General features: G+C 31.3%; 1 protein-coding gene across 2 annotated transcripts in view; it reads right to left on the bottom strand.

Moving 5' to 3' along the window:
* Kap-alpha1 (karyopherin alpha1) overlaps positions 1-23,500 on the bottom strand; it is a 183,310-nt gene that overhangs the window by 130,801 nt on the left and 29,009 nt on the right. For both annotated transcript variants that reach the window (XM_066734640.1, XM_066734639.1), the window contains one exon: positions 10,570-10,764. In XM_066734640.1, coding sequence (XP_066590737.1) covers positions 10,570-10,740 — 171 coding nt within the window. In that variant the 5' untranslated portion in view covers positions 10,741-10,764. The remainder of the gene's footprint in view (positions 1-10,569; positions 10,765-23,500) is intronic.

Genomic DNA, 23,500 nt, shown 5'->3' with positions numbered 1-23,500 from the left:
GGAATTCGGTATGAAACTGGGTTGGCAGCACTGCGTGGAGATGAAGCGGTAGTGCTGCTCTTGGTGGCGCAGACTTTGAACGCTTGTGTGCCGGGACTGCTAGCGCCGGTGAACTAGTGCTACGGCGGAACGGGGAAATATAAAAAGGGCAGGGATATGGAAAGGGGGAAAATAGAGAAGATGGATAATATTACACATGCACGCTTCTATACTAATTCCTAAACCATTTACTCTTCTCTTGTGTGCGGCAGTTACAATACTATTATTTTAGGAAACTACATAACCGACATACAGGAAATTTTTCTCTCGCATACAGTAGTTAGAAAAAAGGGACGTAAAGATTTACAACGGAAGGTCATGTGCGACCTCACGGACTCCTTGCTACGCCGAGTCAGATAACGCTGCGCATCTGTGCACTATACGCAACGTAGATAATTCGGAACTTTGGGTATTTATTCTTACTCAGGGGGAAGTGGGGAGAAGCAATATGCTTAGTAACGTTTTACCAAGTTACAATATATACAGGGTGTAACAGAAACGATGTTTTTAATTTTAACCACATATTTTTGAGGATAAACTAAGTAGAAAAGTCCTATTGTATGACATCCGTAAAAGCATTATTGCTGAAATAAATCAATTTTAAACCTATAAATCAGGGATTTGATTCAACGGAAAAATTACTTTACTTCTACTTTCTTTGACAGTTCCCTTACAGAAAACAAAAGAATTTTGTACTTCTCCACCGTTCCGTATTGGTCGTACACGCACACTCACGCACGCACGCACGCACGCAATTACGCCGATTATTAATATTACCTCTTAATGTCTTACATTTCTGGTCTTGGTACCGATGAAATTTATTTTCTACCTATTTTTAAAAGGATCCTCGACAGCATCTATTTAGTTGAAAAGATTGAAGAATGATACGGTATTATTTGTAGATTAATTTTCAAGTCGTTTTATCTTTTCGGTGATGCGACATATGAAATACTCTAAGGTTATTAAAAAATAAGAATTATATTTAAAAAGCGATTTGAAGAAAATCTTATTCGCTTTTTGAGAATCTTACTGTTGTATTACATAGAACAGATTGCTACATTATTGAAAAAGTAAAATGACTTTAAAAATCAGTTTTCACACAAGCAATGCCATAGTTTTGTCTCGAAATTTCGGCTTAAGCCTAAAGCCTAAAGGATCCCTTTAAGAAAAAATAGGGCTTTTTCATTTTACGAAATACAAAACACAAAGTTAAGTATAAATTTTTGTTAATGCCGTAGATTATTATTCATAGCTTTTGCACGCTCTTAGGTACAAGAAGATTCTAGATAAGTTGGAAAATACTTATGTACTTTCCTCTTTCTTTTATTACAATTACCTCTTGATAAGTTGGTAAATATTTAGTTTAAGATCATGCCATCCTCTAGTCATTATAAACTAGAATCTGATCTAGCAATTGACTAATTTTACTGGCAAGTCTATTCAGGCAGACACTATGTAAAAAGTACTAGGCAAAAAGTATGGATAAACTACGGCATAAAGAAAACATTCTCCATTTTTTGACTTGTCCTTTCGAAGAATGGAGGAAGGCTTATTTATTCTTAAAGGAATTTCTCAAACTCGTCACTTAGGTCAAAATTTCCATAGAAGACTATAGTCTTACTTGAGAATCTATTTTTGAGTAATTTTACGCTTCCATTGATCTAGGCAACTGCTCTATCTGATAAAACAGTAAGATTTTCAAAAACTAAAAAAACAAAATGTCTTATAATCATTTTTTTAATATAATACTTATTTTTGACTACCTTATTAGATAGAATGTCATACGGCACTTCACCTAAAAGATAAAACGGCTTTAATATTAATCTACAAATAATGCCGTATTATTCCCCAGACTTTTCAATCAAATGGGTGTTATTGAGGATCCTTTTAAAAAAAGGCAAAAAACAAATTTCATCAGCACCAGAATCAGGAATGTAAGATATTAGGAGGTAATATTAATAATCGGCGTAGATGCGTGCGTGTATGTGTACATGTACGGCAATACAGAACGGTCGAGAAGTATAAACTTAATTTGTTTTTTGAAAGGAAACTATCAACGAAAGTGAAAGTAAAGTAATTTTTCAGTTGAATCAAAGCCCTGATTTATCGGTTTAAAATTGATTTATCTCAGCAATGATGCTTTTCTGGACCTTATAGTATAGGACTTTTCGACTTAGTTTATCCCCAAGAATATGTGGTTAACATTAAAATCATCTCATTGCTGATACACATGCACCCTGTATAGCAACACATGATTGAGCTTGTGTCAGTAATAACATTTATTGTTTTATTTTTCATCAACTATGGTCATGTAAAGTTTATATTTAACTGTTATATTATTAAGGTATGTAGGAGTTAATGAAACACTTTCCGATTCCATTCGTGTATTTTCTTGTCGGACTATTTCGGGAGTTTCTTGACAAAACGTGAACTTCATAGGTCTACAAAGGTTCATGGACGATGGGCTTAAACTTTCCTAAACAATCAATGAATCATTTGCATGAATTAATCAGATAAGGACTATTGTAGTTAGGTACAATACTGAATCATCTACTGTTGTATCATTATTTAATGAAACAGGTTACTCATTGACACAATAACTATAAGATCCACATACATCACGTCCCCATTTTAAAATAAATTCTAAATTATAATTCTCGGAGCTGTATTTTTATCTATAGGGATAATAGATCAAATTCTTTCGACTGTATGGTCTAAAAGAGCTTGAAGAGGAATGCTTCCTCCCAATTCAGTTAACACGCCTCTTTCAGTATAACATTTCTTTATAGTCTCTCTAACTTGATAATAAGAGGGGAAAATTTTGGACCCAGCTTTCATTGTAACGCTTCGTAAAATTGAGAATTATGACTTCGTCATATTTAGAGAGGTAAACAGAGCTAACGTATCTTCAGATGAAAAGAAGTTTACGTTAGATTTCTCAATCCCTTCATACAAGTTTTAATTCCTCAGAATCTTCTAAACATTCTAGTAGCCTACTAACAACTGGCCTTTCTTTTGTAACATTCTTGTCGCAAATTCATTTTTGCGGCAAATAGTAGTAGTCCAGGCAAATTAACGTTTTGACTGGATGTAAGAGATAGAGGTCTAAAAAAATTTTAATCGGTCGGGAAACGTGTCAGGAAGAAGATGCTATCATGCTCGCGCGCAGAAAGGTGTGCTTCTTTAGTTATAAAGAAAAATGTAAAAAAAATCGCGAAAAAGCTGCATTTTTCTCCAAACATTTGCGATTATCTCAAAAACTAACGGTTTTTCGTGAAAATTTTACTGAGAATAATTTATTCACCATAAAATCCCCTATAAAGTTCACCTTTTGTGATTTCTTTAATTGCAATATTACTCATGCAAATTAAAAAAAAAACATTACGTAAAACTGAGTTTTGGCACCTAATAGTTTTCAATGGTTGTAATTGTTCAATCTTAATGATATTTTACAAAAGCTACTTTAACCTATTAGCAATAAGTGTGCAAAACCCTACCCTTGTACATATAATAGTTTTTGCATAATTGAAAAGTTAATTAATAATTCGACAATACTTTGAATGATTGCACAGACTAATGCAAGCACTCAAAATTATCCTCGATTTTTTATGCAATAAAGGGAGCCTAAATAACATTATTCTGCAAGAATTTGTTGATAATTGTTATTTTTGCGGCTACCAAGATTTTTTAAAGAAAATTTGAATTATTTTATTTGTTAATTAAGCCTGCCAGCAAGCGAATTATCAATATATTCAAAATTCGAAGACAACCTAAAGAAAGCGCTTGAAAAAACGCATGTTTAAAAAAAAAAACATCAAAATATATTTTGCAGATTTTTTGTAACAATGCCTCAAAGTCTTGATTGGCTTATGGCGGTAATATGCCATGTAGAGACATTTTTAAAAGTGCAATCGGTAGGTCATATCATATAGAATTATAATCCCAAATGCTGATTAAATAAATTATGAGCTTTTTTAAAAATTTTAAAATTAAAGTCCTCCCGACCGACCGAAATATGTTGCGTGCTCGGCCAAGCGCAGTGGTGGGGATAACAGATGACAGTGGAGCTAAACTCGACTGCGCGACTTCAAAATAAAGGCGCGCAATAAAAATTAAATATCTCGGTTTCTAGGCAATTTAAATTGATGATTTTTTTTAATTTTGTACGACAGAAAGAATACAACGCATTGGCGGGCTTAATTTTTATCTACCTCCAAACATTCTGGCGATACGAGATGCGTTACACATTGAAAAATTTTGTACATCGCTAATATTTAATTAAAGCAAATCTATACAAAATATTATAACAATTTTCCCTTCAACTGATTGATTAATATCATCAGGCACTTATTGGACCCTCTCAAAATTCCCAAGAGTGCTATAAAAACCCAACGGCAGAACTTTTAGCTTCACACATGATAGGGATCGGAGCCGATCATTTCAGGTATACGGAAAAATATGAAAAATGTATTTATTGCTTTATGGAAGAAATAGGATTTTTCGAAATGATTGTTAGAGTTACATATCACATGTAAATTATATCTATTATACATTGAGGAGGAACCATGTAAAAGAACCCGTTATATTTAATTAATATGTCACTAATGTCACTAATAAATGTATAATAGATATTTGCATATTATATGTAACTCTAACAATCATTTCGAAAAATCCTATTTCTTCCATAAAGCAATAAATACATTTTTCATATTTTTCCGTATACCTGAAATGATCGGCTCCGATCCCTATCATGTGTGAAGCTAAAAGTTCTGCCGTAGGGTTTTTATAGCACTCTTGGGAATTTTGAGAGGGTCCAATAAGTGCCTGATGATATTAATCAATTAGTTGAAGGGAAAATTGTTATAATATTTTGTATAGATTTGCTTTAATTAAATATTAGCGATGTACAAAATTTTTCAATGTGTAACCCATCTCGTATCGCCAGAATGTTTGGAGGTAGATAAAAATTAAGCCCGCCAATGCGTTGTATTCTTTCTGTCGTACAAAATTAAAAAAAATCATCAATTTAAATTGCCTAGAAACCGAGATATTTAATTTTTATTGCGCGCCTTTATTTTGAAGTCGCGCAGTCGAGTTTAGCTCCACTGTCATCTGTTATCCCCACCACTGCGCTTGGCTGAGCACGCTACATATTTCGGTCGGTCGGGAGGACTTTAATTTTAAAATTTTTAAAAAAGCTCATAATTTATTTAATCAGCATTTGGGATTATAATGCTATATGATATGACCTACCTATTGCACTTTTAAAAATGTCTCTACATGGCATATTACCGCCATAAACCAATCAAGACTTTGAGGCATTGTTACAAAAAATCTGCAAAATATATTTTGATGTTGTTTTTTTAGAAATATGCCTTTTTTCAAGCGCTTTCTTTAGGTTGTCTTCGAATTTTGAATATATTGATAATTCGCTTGCTGGCAGGCTTAATTAACAAATAAAATAATTCAAATTTTCTTTAAAAAATCTTGGTAGCCGCAAAAATAACAATTATCAACAAATTCTTGCAGAATAATGTTATTTAGGCTCCCTTTATTGCATAAAAAATCGAGGATAATTTTGAGTGCTTGCATTAGTCTGTGCAATCATTCAAAGTATTGTCGAATTATTAATTAACTTTTCAATTATGCAAAAACTATTACATGTACAAGGGTAGGGTTTTGCACACTTATTGCTAATAGGTTAAAGTAGCTTTTTGTAAAATATCATTAAGATTGAACAATTACAACCATTGAAAACTATTAGGTGCTAAAACTTAGTTTAACGTAATGTTTTTTTTTAATATGAATGAGTAATATTGCAATTAAAGAAATCACAAAAGGTGAACTTTATAGGCGATTTTATGAGGAATCAAGAGACACGGTAGTGTCTCGACGGCAAGTACATATAAAAGTAGAAAATGACATGTCTATACCGCCGAGCACTACCGTGTACTTATACAGCAAGTTTTGCCGTCCCAATTTTTAAACCGATTTATTTCTATGAATGATCAATTGTCATGATTTAAGTAAAGCTTTACTTAAAATGGTTTTGAAAAACCTTTCATTTGAGCCTATAAATATTAAAATCGGTTCACGTAATCCAGAGATCTCATACTCTGTTAGCTATATACAGGGTGTAACGAAACGACCGCCTTTTCTCGTAACTGGAGGTTCGGGGTGACAAACTGAGTGCACGTGTAAAATTTCGTTCGAATCGTTCAAGAGGTTTAAAAGTTATTTCTATTTAAAAATCACCCTTTTTCAGTCCTTTTCGAACGACTTTAACTGCATAATGGAAAGTGGAGAAAGTGAAAAACAATTGATGAGCACCCAGCTAGAATGTTAAAATTATCGATCGCGTGCGGTAATACTTTTGCTATTTAATTCTTTAATCTGGCTATTAGATTAATTTTAAAAATAACAAAATCCTTTATATTACAATTCCAATTCAATTCAGTACAAGCATCATTGACTGATTTGATGGAAAGAGCGAGTTGACGCAATGTAAAGGAAAGTATCAAAAGCTAAGATATCGCGCGAGCGCAATGATAACTTAATAGACAATGCATGAGGGCATTCTCTTTCTACTAACGAAGCTAAAGGGAATGATTCAAAATCAATACATTGATGAAGGAGAAAACTAAACTCACCCATTAAATGTTCTGCAAGTTCCTTTAAATCGAAGTTTTTGAAAAAGCTTCAAACTGGCTCCTCGATGATTTCCAGAAAGCACACTATCACTGATTTTGCATTTAAACACTTGTGAATTTAAACAAATTAGGTATTAACCTACGTTTCTTCAAAACACTAGAGAATTTGACACTTTTGAACTGTTTGAAGTAGGGTGATTAAGAGTGGTCGAAACGAATTATTGATTATTCTATCTCTCTGTGTCTCTCTTTTCAGCCTACTTCAAACAGTTCAAAAAGTGTCAAATTAACCGGTGTTTTGAAGAAACGTAGGTTAACACCTAATTTGCTTAAATTCGCGAGTTCTTAAATGCAAAATCAATGAAAGTGTGCATTCTGGAAATCATCGAGGAGCCAGTTTGAAGCTTTTTCAAAAACTTCGGTGTAAAGGAACTTGGAGAACAATAATGGGTAAGTTTAATTTTTTCTATCATCAATGAATTGATTTTAAATAATTCTTTTTACCTTCGTTTGTAGAAAGAAAATGCCTTGATGTGTTTCCTATTAAATTATCAGTGCAGTCGCGTGACATCTTAGCTTTTGATACTTTCCTTTTCATTCTATCTTCTCCCTCTTTCCATCAATTCAGTCAATGATACTTGTATTGAATTGATTTGGAATTGTAATGAAAAGGATTTTGCTATTTTTAAAATTAATCTAATAGCCAAATTAATGAAATAAATAGCAAATGTATTATCGCGCGCGATCGATAATTTTTACATTCTAGTGGGGTGTTCGTCAATTGTTTTTTCACTTTCTCCACTTTATTATGCACAGTTAAAGTCGTTCGAAAAGGACCGAAAAAGGGTGAGTTTTAAATGGAAATAACTTTTAAACCCCTTGAACGATTCGAACAAAATTTTACACGTGCATTTGGATGGTCACCCCGAACCTCCAGTTACGAGAAAAGGCGGTCGTTTCGTTACACCCTGTATATGCCGAAGTTGAAATTCTTCTCCCTTCTTTCTTCCCGAGTGGATGTCCTAGGCTGATTCTGTATGTCTCGGGCTGAGAAGTTGGCCGCTAAGGAAAGTGACGTCATTTTCACATCGCTTCCAACAAACTATACTCAACGACGAAACTATAGTTGTGAACTTGCAAATAAATCGATGTAATCGATATAACTAATCCGGCGACTTGTTAACTGTCAATAGTAATGTAAGGTTATGTATATTTAATGCAGTGAGAATGTTCATTATTATGTTAGTGAATGAGTTTAATTTTTAAAATGACAAATATATTCGAATAATAATGACATAAGGAATTGACAATTATTAGATAAGTATAACATTATATTTTATAATACAGGATGTTTGTATACTTTGTGGTACTTTGTGAAATTTCTTTTTCAGATAATTTAAAATAGAACATTTCTATTTGAATTGTTGAGAATAGAGCTGACTTGGTGAAGTAAAATTAACATTTACATATTTTCAACACTGTGCGAAGAAGATGTATACTTTCAACATTTATGTGCATCAGTGATTATCAGGAGCATATTAATTGCAAGAAATTGTTAAGGTATTTGAAAATCATATGCTAAACTTCCAGGTGTTGAAATCATTAAGAAAATGCATGTTTAACTGTTTTTTCTTTAAACTGATGTGCAATTTAACTGTCCGATAAGTTATATCATATATACAAACAATTATCCAGGAGACAATAAAACTTTCTTATTACTACGATTAAAGGAAAGTAGATGAATATTTGCTAATCGTTACTTAATAATCAATTATAATATAAAAAAAGTATTAAAACCCAATATTTATCTACGCTTCCCTAATCAGAATAGAAAGAAATTATTATTATCTGCAAAAAAATTATTTAATTTCTTATAAGTATAACATTGAGTTTTATAATATATGTAATATATATTTTGGAACTTAGTGAGATTTTATTTCAGATTGAATTATAATAACGTTTTTATTGTGTCATTGTGCAGGCTTGAGTTGTAATATTAAATATAAGAAATCAGAAATTATATCAGTTTGCCATAGTAAGAGCCATAATGCTAAGTTAATATTGAGAGTTAAACCTAAGGAAAAGGTGGAGAAATGAAAAAAAAAAAGGAAGCCAATTCTAAATAGTGAAAGGCTTGCAGGTGATTTTGGGTATAAACTCTTTGAAATACATAAGTCAATTAAATAATAAATATGATGATAACATCATCTAGAAATGAAACAATGAAAAGAAGTCATCATTTCAATATTTTCCATGTGATAGAACATACGGTGAATAAATTTGGGAATTTGAAAGCAATATACCTAAAACAAAAGGCTTCCATTGCATTAATTGGTGTATTTTCTAGTTTATATTAATCAAAAGAAAATATAAATGGCAATAGTCTGCTCGAGAAAGTGCAATAATGCAATGTTGATGTTGAAAGTAACAGCTCATAAAATTGTGGAAAAATGAGTTTATTTATAAGAAAATCCTTGAATATGAAGGGCATACAGGTGATTTTAGGCATACAATTTTAGAATTAGAAACCACAGTTGATGAAAATTATAATAAAATCATGTAGATGTGTAAATATGAAAAGAATTCATTATTGCAATATTCTACATGTGATAAGGCATAGAGTGAATGTATTTAGGAAATTGAAATCTGTACATCTAAAAAAGAGGAGAGGCTTCTCTATAGTATTAATTGGTGTATTTCCTAGTTTATATTAATGAGAGAAAAATATGAATATCACTAGTTTGCTTGAAAAGAAGCCATAATTCAAAGTTGATATTGTGAGTACCAGTTAAGAAAATGATAGAAAAAGGGATGAATTTCTAAGCATATTCTTGAGAATGAAGGGCTTGCAGGTCCTTTTGGACATAAAATATTAGAAATATAAATCAAATAGTCAATGAAAATTATAATAAAATCATGTAGATGTGTAAATATGAAAAGAATTTATGATTTCAATATTTCATAAGTAATAAAGCATACATCGTATAAATTTAGGAAACTGAAAGCAGTATACCTAAAAAACAGAGGTTTCCATTGCATTAACTGGTATATATTTTACAGTTTATATTAATAAAATGAATATATAAATGACACAAGTTTACCAGAGAAAGAGCCATAATGCAAAGTTGATAGTGAGAGTAACACCTAAGAAAAAGGTGGATTTAGAAGTATTTTAACTACTATATTCTTAAAAAACGTTATGAAATCCCACAAAAAAACAGACTTCGTCAGTAAAAAAAAGAAGGCAAGTACATAAATAATATAGTGAAATAATATTTACAATTAAAAAAATTAGTGAAATCCAAATGTTAGGCAAGTATATATTTTTATCATGGCAAAAGTTGAAGTTTTGAAAAAAATAGTAACACAAAAAATTACTTGCCGGGCCAGTTGTACGCAATGGCATAAAATAACCACATTTTGAAATTATGAGAAGCAACGCTTGTATTGTAAGATAGCGACTTACGTATGAAAATTACGGGCCCGGCAAGTAACTTTTTTGTGTTACTATTTTTTTCAAAATTTCAACTTTTGCCATGATAAAAATATATACTTGCCTAACATTTGGATTTCACTAATTTTCTTAATTGTAAACATTATTTCACTATATTATTTATGTACTTGCCGTCTTTTTTTTTTACTAACGAAGTCTGTTTTTTGTGGGATTATTTATTGTCATTTCTACCAGTACCAATAAAAATTACTGATTTCGATAGAAATTGGTACATTTAAATTACTGCCAAAATCTAATGTTAAATGTTTAAAGGATCTACAGATACATCTACTTTGTTATATTTTGAAGTCAAGCGAAATTAAACATTGATAAAGCGAATAAAATTGAGAACGGAGCATTTAAATATCTTATATGCTTACTACTAACCTGTAAAGTACAATTTGTATCATTTTTTAAAAATTCCACAAATCGGGGAACTATACCAGTTTTTATAACTTCATCTATTGGAGGATTTGGCTCTTTGGATAACAGCCTTCTGAATTTTTGAGTTGCAGCTTCCTGTTCTTTTTCGTTAGAGCTGTATAGAGCTTCAACCATTTCCTCTGTTATAGCAGGCTGTTGCTAGAAACGTATAAAATCAATATATAAACTTTGACTACTTTACTATTAGCAGATTGGTACTTAATTTTTAATTTAATACTAAATATCCCATTTTAAAGCGTAAATTCAAATGTTTGTGGTCTTATGACTATTAAGAAAAAAGTCCTAACATAATTTTTCTTGTTTATTCTCTAAGAATCTGTGTACAATATTGTGTACATTCACTTTGAGCTCCTCCCAAATTTCTTCTCTTAATAAAAAATAATGATTCTGTCAGTATAGTATTGTTGATCTACCTTAGATGGAACTATGTTCTATGCCATAAGTTGCAAAACAGTGTAATTATAATAATAACTTTCAGTTTGACGATTAAGGTTGATTGTTACAACATTACCAATGGGAGACCTACGTTAAGCATTAATGTAAGTGGACTAATGTCAGGAGTATATTAATCGATAAAAACTGCTAAGATAATTGAAACTTATAAGTTATCTTTTAAGGTATTCAAACTATTAACAAAATGTATGTTTTATTTATTTTTATCTTAAAACTGATATCGTTACATATTTTCTAAAAACATATATCACACATTTGGAAAAATTGTAAGGAGACAATAAAACTTCTTATCACTATGGTTAAAAAAATAGAGAAATATTTGTTAATTGTGTGTGTATGCTTTTAATGTTCCTTATAATATAAAGGGATATTAAATACAAATACTGAAGTGCTTTTCTCTAATCACAGTCATAAAAAGTTAATGTTATTTCCTGAAAAACTTTCCAAATAGGAAGTACGGCTTTTTAAAAAATTCTTATCCATATTATCTTATAAAATTATAATAAAATAAAGAGAAGAGGCTTTATTTTCATAAAAAAAATTTCTGCAAACTCGCTGTAATTTAATAATACACAGAATTACCTCTAAAGTTTAATGTGTAATAATAAATTATTAATGAAGATCGCAATATCAGCAGTCACATCAGCTGCGAGAGTCATGTATAAAATTAGCAGGCAAGTCATTTTTAATTTAGTAATATTACATTAGAAATAACATTTATTCTTTTTTATCTAAATGAATTTTGATAGTATTAAAATTGATGTAATACTTACAAAGTTGTTCCTAAACAGCACATCGCTTTAAAGACAAGTTTAATCAGTAAGTTGGTTAAAAGATGATTAAAAAATGTCTATAAGATGTTTTTGCTGTATGAACTAACTTTAAAGAAAAGAACAGTGTAAAATGATCAAAAAATCATTTTTTTTAATATACATTAATATACAGGGTGTCTGGTTAACTATGGCCAAACTGGGATATTCGGATAGTGGGTGAAAGCCTGTGTAAAAAAGTTCAAAACACTTTTAGGCTAGCACCCTTAAGGTTGAACTGGAATGAGGATTGAATAAAGAGAATTAAATAAAAATTTGTATATGTATTGTACATACTATTTTGTTATGTCAGTTAAATTTAAGCAAGATCTGGTCGCTAGAATTCGAGTAATTATTTTTCAAAGATGACTGAAAATACATAGATTCTTATGGAAACACTTCAATCATCACTCTTATTTCTGATAGAAAAGGAATTTGTAATAAAGAGATTTAATTCAAAAACTAGAATAAAGTAAAATATGAATTTCTAAATCGTATGCAAAAAACTTCAGCAGGATATTGTCGCAGGGAAAAAAGTTTTTCAGAGTTAAAGTCATACAGACGCTGATTTTGACAATTGCATATGGAAAATTTGGCAACACCGCTGATCACCTGAGTATATGCGCGCGGTTTGAAAACACTTATCGTTTCCACTTGTAAACCGTCAATTATCTTCGTGGGTAACATGATTAATAAATTTATATAAGCAAGAAAGAAAAAGGTTTAAAAAATTGTTTGTAATGTTGAGAGAGAGAGAGAGAGAGAGAAACCTTTTTAATTTAGTAGTGAGGAAAACATTATTTAAACAAAAGTTTAAATAAGCTTTAATACAAACAGACTTATTATAACATAATAATATATTATTCTGCTAATTTTTCTAAAAGATTTACTACTTTTATAATAATATTTGACGATTTGCTAACGCGCACTTTTGCTTTATTTTTTCTGAAAACAAATCAGCGATAGCTTGATGACCGTTATTTGTATAAATTTTTTTCAAATCATTTATTGTCAAACCGGCATCAATATTCTTTTTTACAATTTCTTTAGATACGATTGAAGCAACAGGAGCTAGATCATTTTTCGCATTGATATTTTTTATAAGATCTGTTGAAATTATCTTCTATTTAACCAATTTTGTTTCATCGATTTGATGAATTACAAGTAAATTGGTTAAAATTTTTACATTAGAGTTCATAATTCGCTTGTTATTACAACAGAAATAGGAATAAAAGAGAAATGCTACGGCAAACAAGTTGAAGGAAGACAGTAAAACTATATTGCCAAGTCTCATGCCTACTTTTGTCAATTTATTTAAAGTTAAAATTAAAAAAATTTATTTACTCATGTAATACACAAAAACGGATAACATATCACAAATTCAATTAAATATTAAAATATTATATAATTCGTGAAAAAAGTGTATTAATTTAGTAAGATTTTTCGTCGCCAGCAGTTGGTAGGTGTATGCATAGAACAATGAGAAAATATACAGTCAAGGTTGTCACAATACAAAAAATGAATCACACTCCAGTTCAACCTTAACTAAAAAGTTATTAGCGATTAAGGGGATGCATTGCGCGTCGAAAAAGTACTTTCAAATTATCTTCTGCAATTTTAGAAATTTGAATATTTTCATAGGGACTAAATTGGCTGGTATTGATATGCTTAATTAACGTAAAGGCTTATTTTTTGAATTAAAAAAAAAATGTTTTTAATCGGATATTAATAATAATATTTTATTTCCCATCAATAATTTCGAAAAAGGGAGCCTTTACGACGCTGCGCCAAACTTCAACGAGTAATTTGAGACTAAGAAGAACCAAATATTCCAATAAATGTAGATGATTTTTTGGAAATACTATTGTAGCGCAACAAGGAAAAATTTGCAAATTTGCCATTGTTGCGCTACAATAGTATTTCCAAAAAGTCATCTACATTTATTGGAATATTTGGTTCTTCTTAGTCTCAAATTACTCGTTGCAGTTTGGCGCAGCGTCGTAAAGGCTCCATTTTTCGAAATTATTGATGGGAAATAAAATATTATTATTAATATACGATTTAAAAAATTTTTTTTTAATCAAAAAATTAAGCCTTTACGTTAATTAAGCAGATTAATACCAGCCAATTTGGTCCTTATGAAAATATTCAAATTTTTAAAATCGTAGAAGATAATTTGGAAGTACTTTTTCAACGTGCAATGCATTCCCTTAAAGATCCTCGCTTATAATTGGGTTTGATTAAGCGAAGGATTCTATTGGGGCCACGTTACTAGCCCATAAGCGCAAAAATTCTGCAAATGATAATACTAACACCAATACACGAGTAGTGGACAAACCCAGTTGACCTTGTGACAATTGCCGAAAGCCGATTGGCCGAGTCTTGAGTGTAAGCGCTATAAAAACAATCAAAATAGAAACATTCTTCACAAAAGTCATAAGTTAAGATAGAAACTTTTGCAATTTACACTTAAGACAGTAGTCTGGTTGTTTGGGTCGAAAAAATGTTTTTTTTTTCATATTTCGATAGTATACCAACATGAGAATATGGTGTATAAATTTTAAGCCGATATACAAAATATTAACAAAGATATACCATATATTCGAGAGCGCCGCATAATTGAACGCTATAAGTTGCGCGACAGCTACTAATGGTTATTCTTCACTATTATGACTCATTACTTTTAAATTTCCTTGGAGTTTCGTATACCTTTTGATATACGAAAGGATATAACCAGATATACCCATGTTTGACACGTATGAAGAGACCAAAGGCTTGTTGTATGCACCGGGGATCGACGATTAATGTGAGGATGAAAGTTCTCTTAGCCAAACTGTAAACGCGTTTTTCTGGAAACCACGTTTTCTCGATTGGCCCGAGGCATAACAGATTTTCTATTGAACCGATTGGGCTGAAATTTCTACAGGTTGTTCTTCACATCTGTAATTCTGGCAGGAACTAGAATCATTATTTTTCATCCATTACTTTTCAATTTACAACACAATTTACACCAAAGAATTATACCTTTTTCTTTCGAAGTCCACCATTTTGGTATTTTTCAACTAAATTAATTTTTTCTGGTTCCTGCCAAAAAGACAATCCTACTGAACAATAATCTATTGCATTTTTTTGTTTCCGATTACCCTAACTGGAGATACCTCACGGGCCAGCATCACGTCTTTTTTTTCACCTTCTTTGACCCCATATAATTTAAATAAAATATCGTAAAAATGAAAAAAATATATTTTTGTATAATTCAATGTAGTATTAATAACATGTAAAATTTTCAAATATTTTGCATTTCATTTAGATAGTCAAAAAAATTCCCGAAAAATATCTTGCAAAATCGGTCGATTTATTAGGCTACTACTTTAACAAGTTAATAATATAATTTATATTTTCGAATTATACGTATTTTTACGACGAAAATGAGTCCAAACATGATATATTTACGACTATTTTTAGCGGTCTTATAATTAAAAGAAACTGTTAATTCTACTCTAAACTTTACGTACTTATGTTGTGTTTAGACTTCTTTTCGCCGTAAAAATATGTACAATTCGAAAAAATAAATTTTTAACTTGTTAAATGTAAATTGAAAAAGTTTCAATCTTAACTTATGACTTTTGTCAAGAATGTTTCTATATATTGATTGCTTTTATAGCGCTTACGATCAAGACTCGGCCAATCGACTTTCGGTAATTGTCACAGACCAGCTGGGTGTCCACAATCGTGTATTTGTGTTAAATTTACCATTTACGGAATCTTTGCACTTAAGGACTAGCAACGCGGCCAATAGAATCCTTCGCCGGATCAAACCCAATTATAAGTGAGGATCTTTAATCGCTCTAATAACTTTTTAATTAAGGGTGCTAGCCTAAAAGTATTTCGAACTTTTTTATTCATAATTTCATCCTCTATCTAAATATCCCAGTTTGGTCATAGTTACCCGGACCAGTGATCTCATATTTCCACCCAGTGTAATTTTTCACACATACAACCGGCGTATCTGTGTGATGTGACAACATTTGTCACATCACACGGATACGGCGGCTTGTATATGTGAATAGTTACTTTGGATGGAAATATGCGATTATTGACCTGGACACCCTGTATATGTATATGGGACATTCTCTGTTAAATCGGCCAAACGCCCTGCCTACTTCAATTTTTGAGATAAAATAGTTTTCACTATCTTCAAATTTTCGTTGAAATGTCTATTTGTTAATGCCATTAGGCTTTTTGAAAATTCAAAATAGCCGATTCAGAATCTAAGCTGAAATTGAAGGATGGGTAAATTTTTTTTAATATTTTGCAATAACTGTTTCATCTGGTTTACGAAATTACTCTACACAGGTTTTTTTTGCCTGCTGAATCTAAATCCGTTGCCAAAAGCGAGCTAGCACGTCAAAATTCTGATGAAAATAACATTGAAGCTCTTTAAACATAGTTTTTTATACTTTTTGTTATGTTGTAGCAGTGCTGCATTTTTTTCCTTAATTTTAGTCACGCTACATGAAATTACAAAATTTTCTCATTCAAATGAGTCCTGACGTATGCCATTGTGATTATTAATTCCTTTGATATAGCTACTATTGCTATAAAAGGCGTTTAACCCATTAACCCTTTCACTACGGCACCCCGTCCGCCGAAGTATCGACACTGAACGGAATCTTGCGCCGAAAATATGCATAGTGCGCGCGGTTTCTATGTTATTGTAAGTCTTAAATAGGAGCTATATATATGCTGAATAAAACAATCATTACTCTAATGTAATGCCTATATTTATGTGTCGCTTGTACTCAGAAGTCGTGGCGTGGATACTGCGAATATGCTGCATCCGTACACAGCGGTCGTCGAGTGGATGCCGCATATATGCGGCGTTCAACGCGAAAGGGTTAAAGACCAAGATGGTCGATTTTAGCTTATATTTTTGTAATTATATTTCAGGTATTTAACAAAGCAGTAACTGAATCTAAAGTACAATTCATTATGTTTTTAGGTGATCTTAATCAGAATCTGGGCTCCAAATCCAAAAATGTTGACCACAAAATTAATTATGGCGGTTTATTTGCAAAGGCAATATTATGGTTTCCGGGGCGACAAGATTTTGAGGGTGGTTTCCTGTGTACTTTTTACCGCTGAAAATGGGAAAAATAGTAAAACAATCTCAGAAGCCATTTTGACCTGAAAAGATGACTTACATACAAAATATTGCCGAGCACAGATTCTTTGTTTTTAAAATCGCTTTAAAATCGTTATTCCGAAAATCGTCTGTTTATGGAGAAAAATTATGCAAATATTTTTTTTTATTATACAGGATGCTAAGAAATGATTTTCTAATCTTAATAATATGAATAAAAATTATAAATAAAAAAAGTAAACCCTAAAAATCATTAAAGAAATATAATTGTGATACGAATCTCTGAACGTTGTACGAAAAATAGTGTAACAGGTATTTTCACGGAACGAACCTAACTTGTTATATAAGTAGTCAAAAGGTTTTTGAAATTCGTTAGTCTTCATTCATCATGAGTGAAGTTCATCCAGAACTGCATCCATATTTGGAACACTTTTCATTATTTCATTCATTTGAGAAGATAATTAAAAATGAAAACGTTTCCATCAAATTTGCGGTAGAATTAGAAATGATTCCAAACAGAAATTCAGTACCACCTACATGTTGTGACTTGCCTATGAAAGTTGTAGAATAAGACAAAAAAATTGGCTGGAGATGGTGTTGCTCTTCAAAAGCTCTGAAGAAAAAAGGCGCTAAAAATTGCAGAAAATCAGTGAACCCTTTAAGTGCCACTTTTTTAGAAGGAACCCATTGTCACATTTGCAAATTTACGAGATTTTTGCTATTATTTTTTGTTTTGTAATGAAAATGAAAGTAACTGAAGTGACTAAGCATTTGAAAGAATGACGTCAAAATCAAGGGCATCTGATTTAACAAACCAAACTGTTGTCGATTATTATAGCTATTGTAGAGAAGTTTGTGAGATTATTGCATCATACCACGATATCAAAATTGGAGATCCAGGTAAGACTATTCAGCTCGACGAGACTTTCTTAACTAAAAGAAAGTACCATCGAGGACGAGTTACCAAACAGCAGTCAATTATTGTTTTTAGTATTTATTGCAAAGAAGACAAGTCTGGTATATTCTTTCGTGTTAATAGCAAAAGTAAAAGAGATTTGTGGCCATGCATACATAAAAAAGTATGTTGATCCAAACACTTCAAGAATTTGCTCAGACAGCGCAAAACAGTACAAAGGAGTGGAGAAACTTTTATCTCCAAATGCTGTGCATCTTGAAACTAACTACCGTGTAGGGGAATTTGCTCAGAAAAACAATCCTATTAACACCATCAATGACTTAGAGGGCCAAAACCGATGATTCAAGAAAGAACTAATCTGCCGGTGGAGTTCAAAACTTCTCAATCAATATATGGCAGTATATTTTTACCGCAAATATTATCTCGACAAGTACAAACATCACCTTGGTTTAAGAATAATGCAGTTTTTGTCAGATTTTAAAAAAGTTTACCCAGGATATATCAATGGAGAATTGCAAAAAGGCATGGAACTTTTAGAAATTGACCTACCAACAACTGAGTCAGAGAACATAGAAACCATGATTTCTCCCGCAAAAGTACCACGAATATCAGATCTAGAAAGTGTATTTTCAGATAATGAGACAGGTGAAGATGTTACTGACCCGGATTACGAATTTGATTTCGACGAGTAAATACATTGTAAGGGCCAAGATTTAAATTTCGCGGAAAATAGCGAGGGCTTCTAGGAGGCGAGATAAAGGCGGCAGTTGGGGCTTGACAAGTGCATAGAGAGAAGCAAATAAAGATTGCTGAAAGAAAGTCGATCGTATTGTTCTTTCCCAGTAACAGGCCCACCTCACAACATTAAATTTCTTCTCCATGTATAGTAAACAAATGGCCCTTAAGTATAATATCTTAGGCGCGGCAGGATTATATGCAGTAACATTGAAATTCATATTCCAACGCATCGGATATATCTACCCCGTTACTTTGAAAACATTTACCTCGAAAAATCTAATTAGTATAATTTTTATTGCAAAATGAAGAATGTGTGTAAACTTATGTAACTATAGAAAGTGTAAGGGAGGCTGATGGATATCATACTCTCCCCTCACTGGCGAATACTGGCTATGTAATATAAATATTAAAAAAATTTGCAAATATATAGTGCTACTTTTTACCTTAAAACGACCTTTACAAATCTCCTAATTGGCATTCAGCAATATTTTTCCCATTTTCAGCGATAAAAAATAGACAGGAAACCACCCTCAAATCTTGTTGCACCAGAAACCATAATATTGCCTTTACAAGAATTTTTTTCAAATTGGTCATTTTCAAAATTTATGATTTTTTTCAGGCATAAAACGCATAAATCTGTAAAGTTTTGATAAACTATCAGTGCAGTTTATTGCTGAAGATTAACGGTAAAATTTTACGTACCTGCTTCTTTTGTCAAAATGGCCGGTAAAATGTAAAAAAATCCAGAAATTGATTGTTTTTTACTAACCCTTAACGCTCGAAAGGCTCCACTGAGGGGACATGTATCAGTGTTATAAAAATCAAAAGGCAAATTGTTATCGAGCCCTAAGGGTTAATAATTTAATTGACTCGACAAAGTATCAAGAGACACGGTAATGATTTGTTATTATATTATTTACATATATTTTCAAATTGATAGAAAAATACTATTCAACGCTAACAGAAATGTTAACGCTGAACTTTTAAAAAATAGTTAAAACTTTGAGTCCATCAAAATATTTTACTTTTACGCTTGAATCACATTTCATTTTATTACCTGTATTTATTAACTCAGTTATCTGTTAGATTTTTACGGTGAAAATATTTCTTTCTTTATTCAAATCTATTCCTTAAAGAGTCTTTGATAAATACAGGTTATAAAATGACATGGGATTCAAACATAAAAGTGAAATACTTTGCTTCACTTAACAGTTTAACTAGTATGGTTGAAGTACATATAATTTTGTGCAAAAATATTCCATCGAGTACTAACAATTGTCTAACCCTAATGTAATTAATGTCTAACGACTACATTATTAAGAGAAGATGGTAAATAATTGAATATCTGAAAAGATTAAACAAAACTAGTATACTCAATGGTATTATTGAATTTACTAAATTATGTACATTAACATATGGTAAAATATGTATAATTGACGAGTTATGCATACTTTACCATATGGTAATGTATATAATTTAGTAAATTTAATAATTCTATATAGTATACTAGTTTTGCTTATCTTTTTATAGTACAGTATCTGTTTAAAATGTATATAGATAAAAATTAATTGTTTATTTATCTTTAATTCAGGTCATAGTAAAGTACTTTGGTATTATGCAACTACGGAGCTTTGGTTGTGCAATGGAAGCAGCAATTTCAAATGTGGTCAACTGCTGATAACTGGATGTATCTGTTTACTAATAAAGGAAAAGAGAAGCCAATGGGCTATAGTTTTTCAGTTACAACATATTCCATGATGACACATACACAAAAATGTCCTTGGGAGCCTAACAAACAGTGGAATGGTTGCACGAACAGCAATGGGGTATTATGGTTTTGGATGAAGTGCATATAATTTCTTGCAAAAATATTCCATTGAGTACTAACAATTGTCTAACCTTAATGTAATTTATGTCTAACGGCTACATTATTAAGAGAAGATGGTAAATAATTGAACATCTGAAGAGAATAAAGAAAACTAGTATACTCAATATGGATGAAAAAATGCACGTTTATTCTCAATTGAAACTTAGTCCAAAAATTAATGGTTTCCACTCCATTATGCAGCACCAGAAATCTGACCAGTTTCAACAGTGTATAGAGATTAGCAAAATGAACATCTGAGGACTCTGACACAGGAAATGTTATAAGGACGACTCGCCAATGTATCTCCTTTGTCACCTTTGTCAAGAATTAGCAGCATAAATGTGAGAGTGATTGGTGATAAAAAGAAATGTGGTATGCAAAACGACAATGTCAACTTTAATTATATGCTTGATTGTAGTTTATTTAAAGCTTTGCGAATTGCTTGTCCAGTCTTGCCCCAGTATCAACTCAAGTAGTTGATGAAACTAGTGAAGTCTAGCAAGGTCAGATGGTGGTAAAAAGTCAAATGTTGATAAACAGAAAATGTAAATTAATTAAAACATACATTTTACTTAATTATTTTTATGTTGAAAGTATGTTTATTGATTGTGAAAAATGTAAACAAACTTTTATTATAGTGAAACTGAAAATATTAAACAAGTAGCCGGGACACTAATTATGAAGTTCATTTATGCAGAATGCATTACCAATATCAATAAATTCAATGTGTTGACTGTGATATTTTTTCAATATTAATATATATTATTTTATTAGTTAACCGCTGCTGTATCAAAAAATGAGAAGTGTGGAAATTTTCTTTAAATTCTGTAGAAAAATTAAAAGAATTATTTAATTTTTTAAATATTATTCTCTTACAAAACGGTTATGAAATCCCACAAAAAACAGACTTCGCCTGTAAAAAAAGGCGGCAAGTACATAAACCATCTAGCATAAATAATATAGTAAAATTATCCAATTAAAAAAAGTAGTGAAATCCAAATATTAGGCAGTGTATTTTTGCACCTTAACAAAAGTTAAATTTTTGAAAAAAAAAAGGAACAAAAAGTTACTTGCCGGGCCCGTGATGTCCATGCATAGTGGGAAATTGAATCGTGTGTGAGATTCAGCTATAGCGTAGTACAGCAAATTTCATGTTAAATACAGAGTGAAGTTAGCCGAACGTCAGACGATTCTATTTCTCACTGTGCATGGACATTACGGGCCCGGCAAGTAACTTTTTGTTCCTTTTTTTTTTCAAAAATTTAACTTTTGCTAAGGTGCAAAAATACACTTGCCTAATATTTGGATTTCACTACTTTTTTTAATTGGATAATTTTACTATATTATTTATGCTAGATGGTTTATGTACTTGGCGCCTTTTTTTACAGGCGAAGTCTGTTTTTTGTGGGATCTTTAATACGATTGACTAACATTGGTTATTAACCCTTAACGTTCGATAAAAATTTGCCGTTTGATTTTTATAACACTAATACATGTCCCCTCAGCGGATCCTGTCGAGCGTTAAGAGTTCATTTTTTCTTGAAAACTAAAGGCTTAACCCTCGGTGCGCACACTGGGTTATAATGACCCGTGGTTTGGTTTTTCTCTTATTTTAGGTAATTATAAAAATAAGTAATGCCATAAAAGTACTATAAATTATTAGTTCAATATCTTAATTATAATCACGTATGGTGTTTTTAACCGCTGCAACGTCAATACCCAAGTGCCATTAATATTTTGAAAAAAATATATTTTTTGAAACCAAACAAAGTCTTATTATTTTTACGTTGAAGAATATCTTTTCATCTATAGAAACGAAATGTTTGAGCTTTTAAAATTCAAATTTGAAATAACTACACAATTTTTAAGTAAGAAAGCCGTTGCTCTGCCATGCTCGTATTTTGAACAGTCTGCAAATAATTTATTATAATTTTGTCTAACAAAAACTATATAATGTAATAAAGAAAGGTTCAGGGTAAATACAGAAATTAATTTTTTTATTCTTGCATGCATGGTATACGAAAAACCGTCATTCAAAGCTGTTGGGTCAAATTGACCCAGTGTGTGCAGTATAGTATTTTCGGGATGTGTGCGCACCGAGGGTTAAATAAATATAGGTGTAGAATAAAAATTTCTTAGAATCAATTGAAGAATACTTTCAAATTTTTTGAAGATAATGTTTTATTTTTTGAAAAATCGCAAAATCAAAATATTCAAAAAATTTTAATACATTTTTATTCTACAGCAATTTTTATTTAAACATATAGTTTTCAAAAAAAAATTAATAAAAAAATCAATTTTGTGGATTCTTTTACATTGTAATTGTTATTTTGGCAAAGAAAGCAAATACGTAAAAATTCATCGTCAATCCGCCAATAGGCGCGTGCTTTTATTTACGTAGTTAGGCACGTAGGGTGCCATGGACACCCCATTTGTTTTTCGATATTTGACGTAAAATATTTACGAATTCAGATTTATTTTTCAATAAATATCGTCTATGTGATGTTCCCTTGGTATACGATAGCAGTTGAATGTCTTTAAGTTATTTATATTAATTAAATGCTAAGACTTGTAAGTGACTACACAAATTTTTCGCTAAGTTACCGATAGATTTCTATTCTTGGGGTGCTTTGAACACCCTGCGTGCCCATTGACGGGTTAACACGTTCACTGTCAGCCTACAAAGATGACCCATAACAAACTACGAGTTATCTGGTAGGCTGGCAGTGAACGTGTTAATCTTTAGGAAAAAGCTGCACTGATGGTTGATCAAAGCTTTATAGATTTATGCGATTTATGACTAAAAAAATCATAAACTTTGAAAATGACAAATTTAAAAAAATTTTTTTGCAAATAAACCGCCATAATTAATTTTGTGGTCAACATTTTTGGATTTGGAGCCCGGATTCTTATTAAGCACACCTACAAACATAAAGAATCACACTTTC

The sequence above is a fragment of the Prorops nasuta genome, unplaced genomic scaffold (genome assembly GCF_024137725.1).
Source record: "Prorops nasuta isolate Cenicafe-Biocafe unplaced genomic scaffold, Cenicafe_Pnas_1.2 PNAS00013, whole genome shotgun sequence".
NCBI classification, from domain to species: domain Eukaryota; kingdom Metazoa; phylum Arthropoda; class Insecta; order Hymenoptera; family Bethylidae; genus Prorops; species Prorops nasuta.
This window is presented reverse-complemented; position numbering and strand designations above follow the sequence as displayed.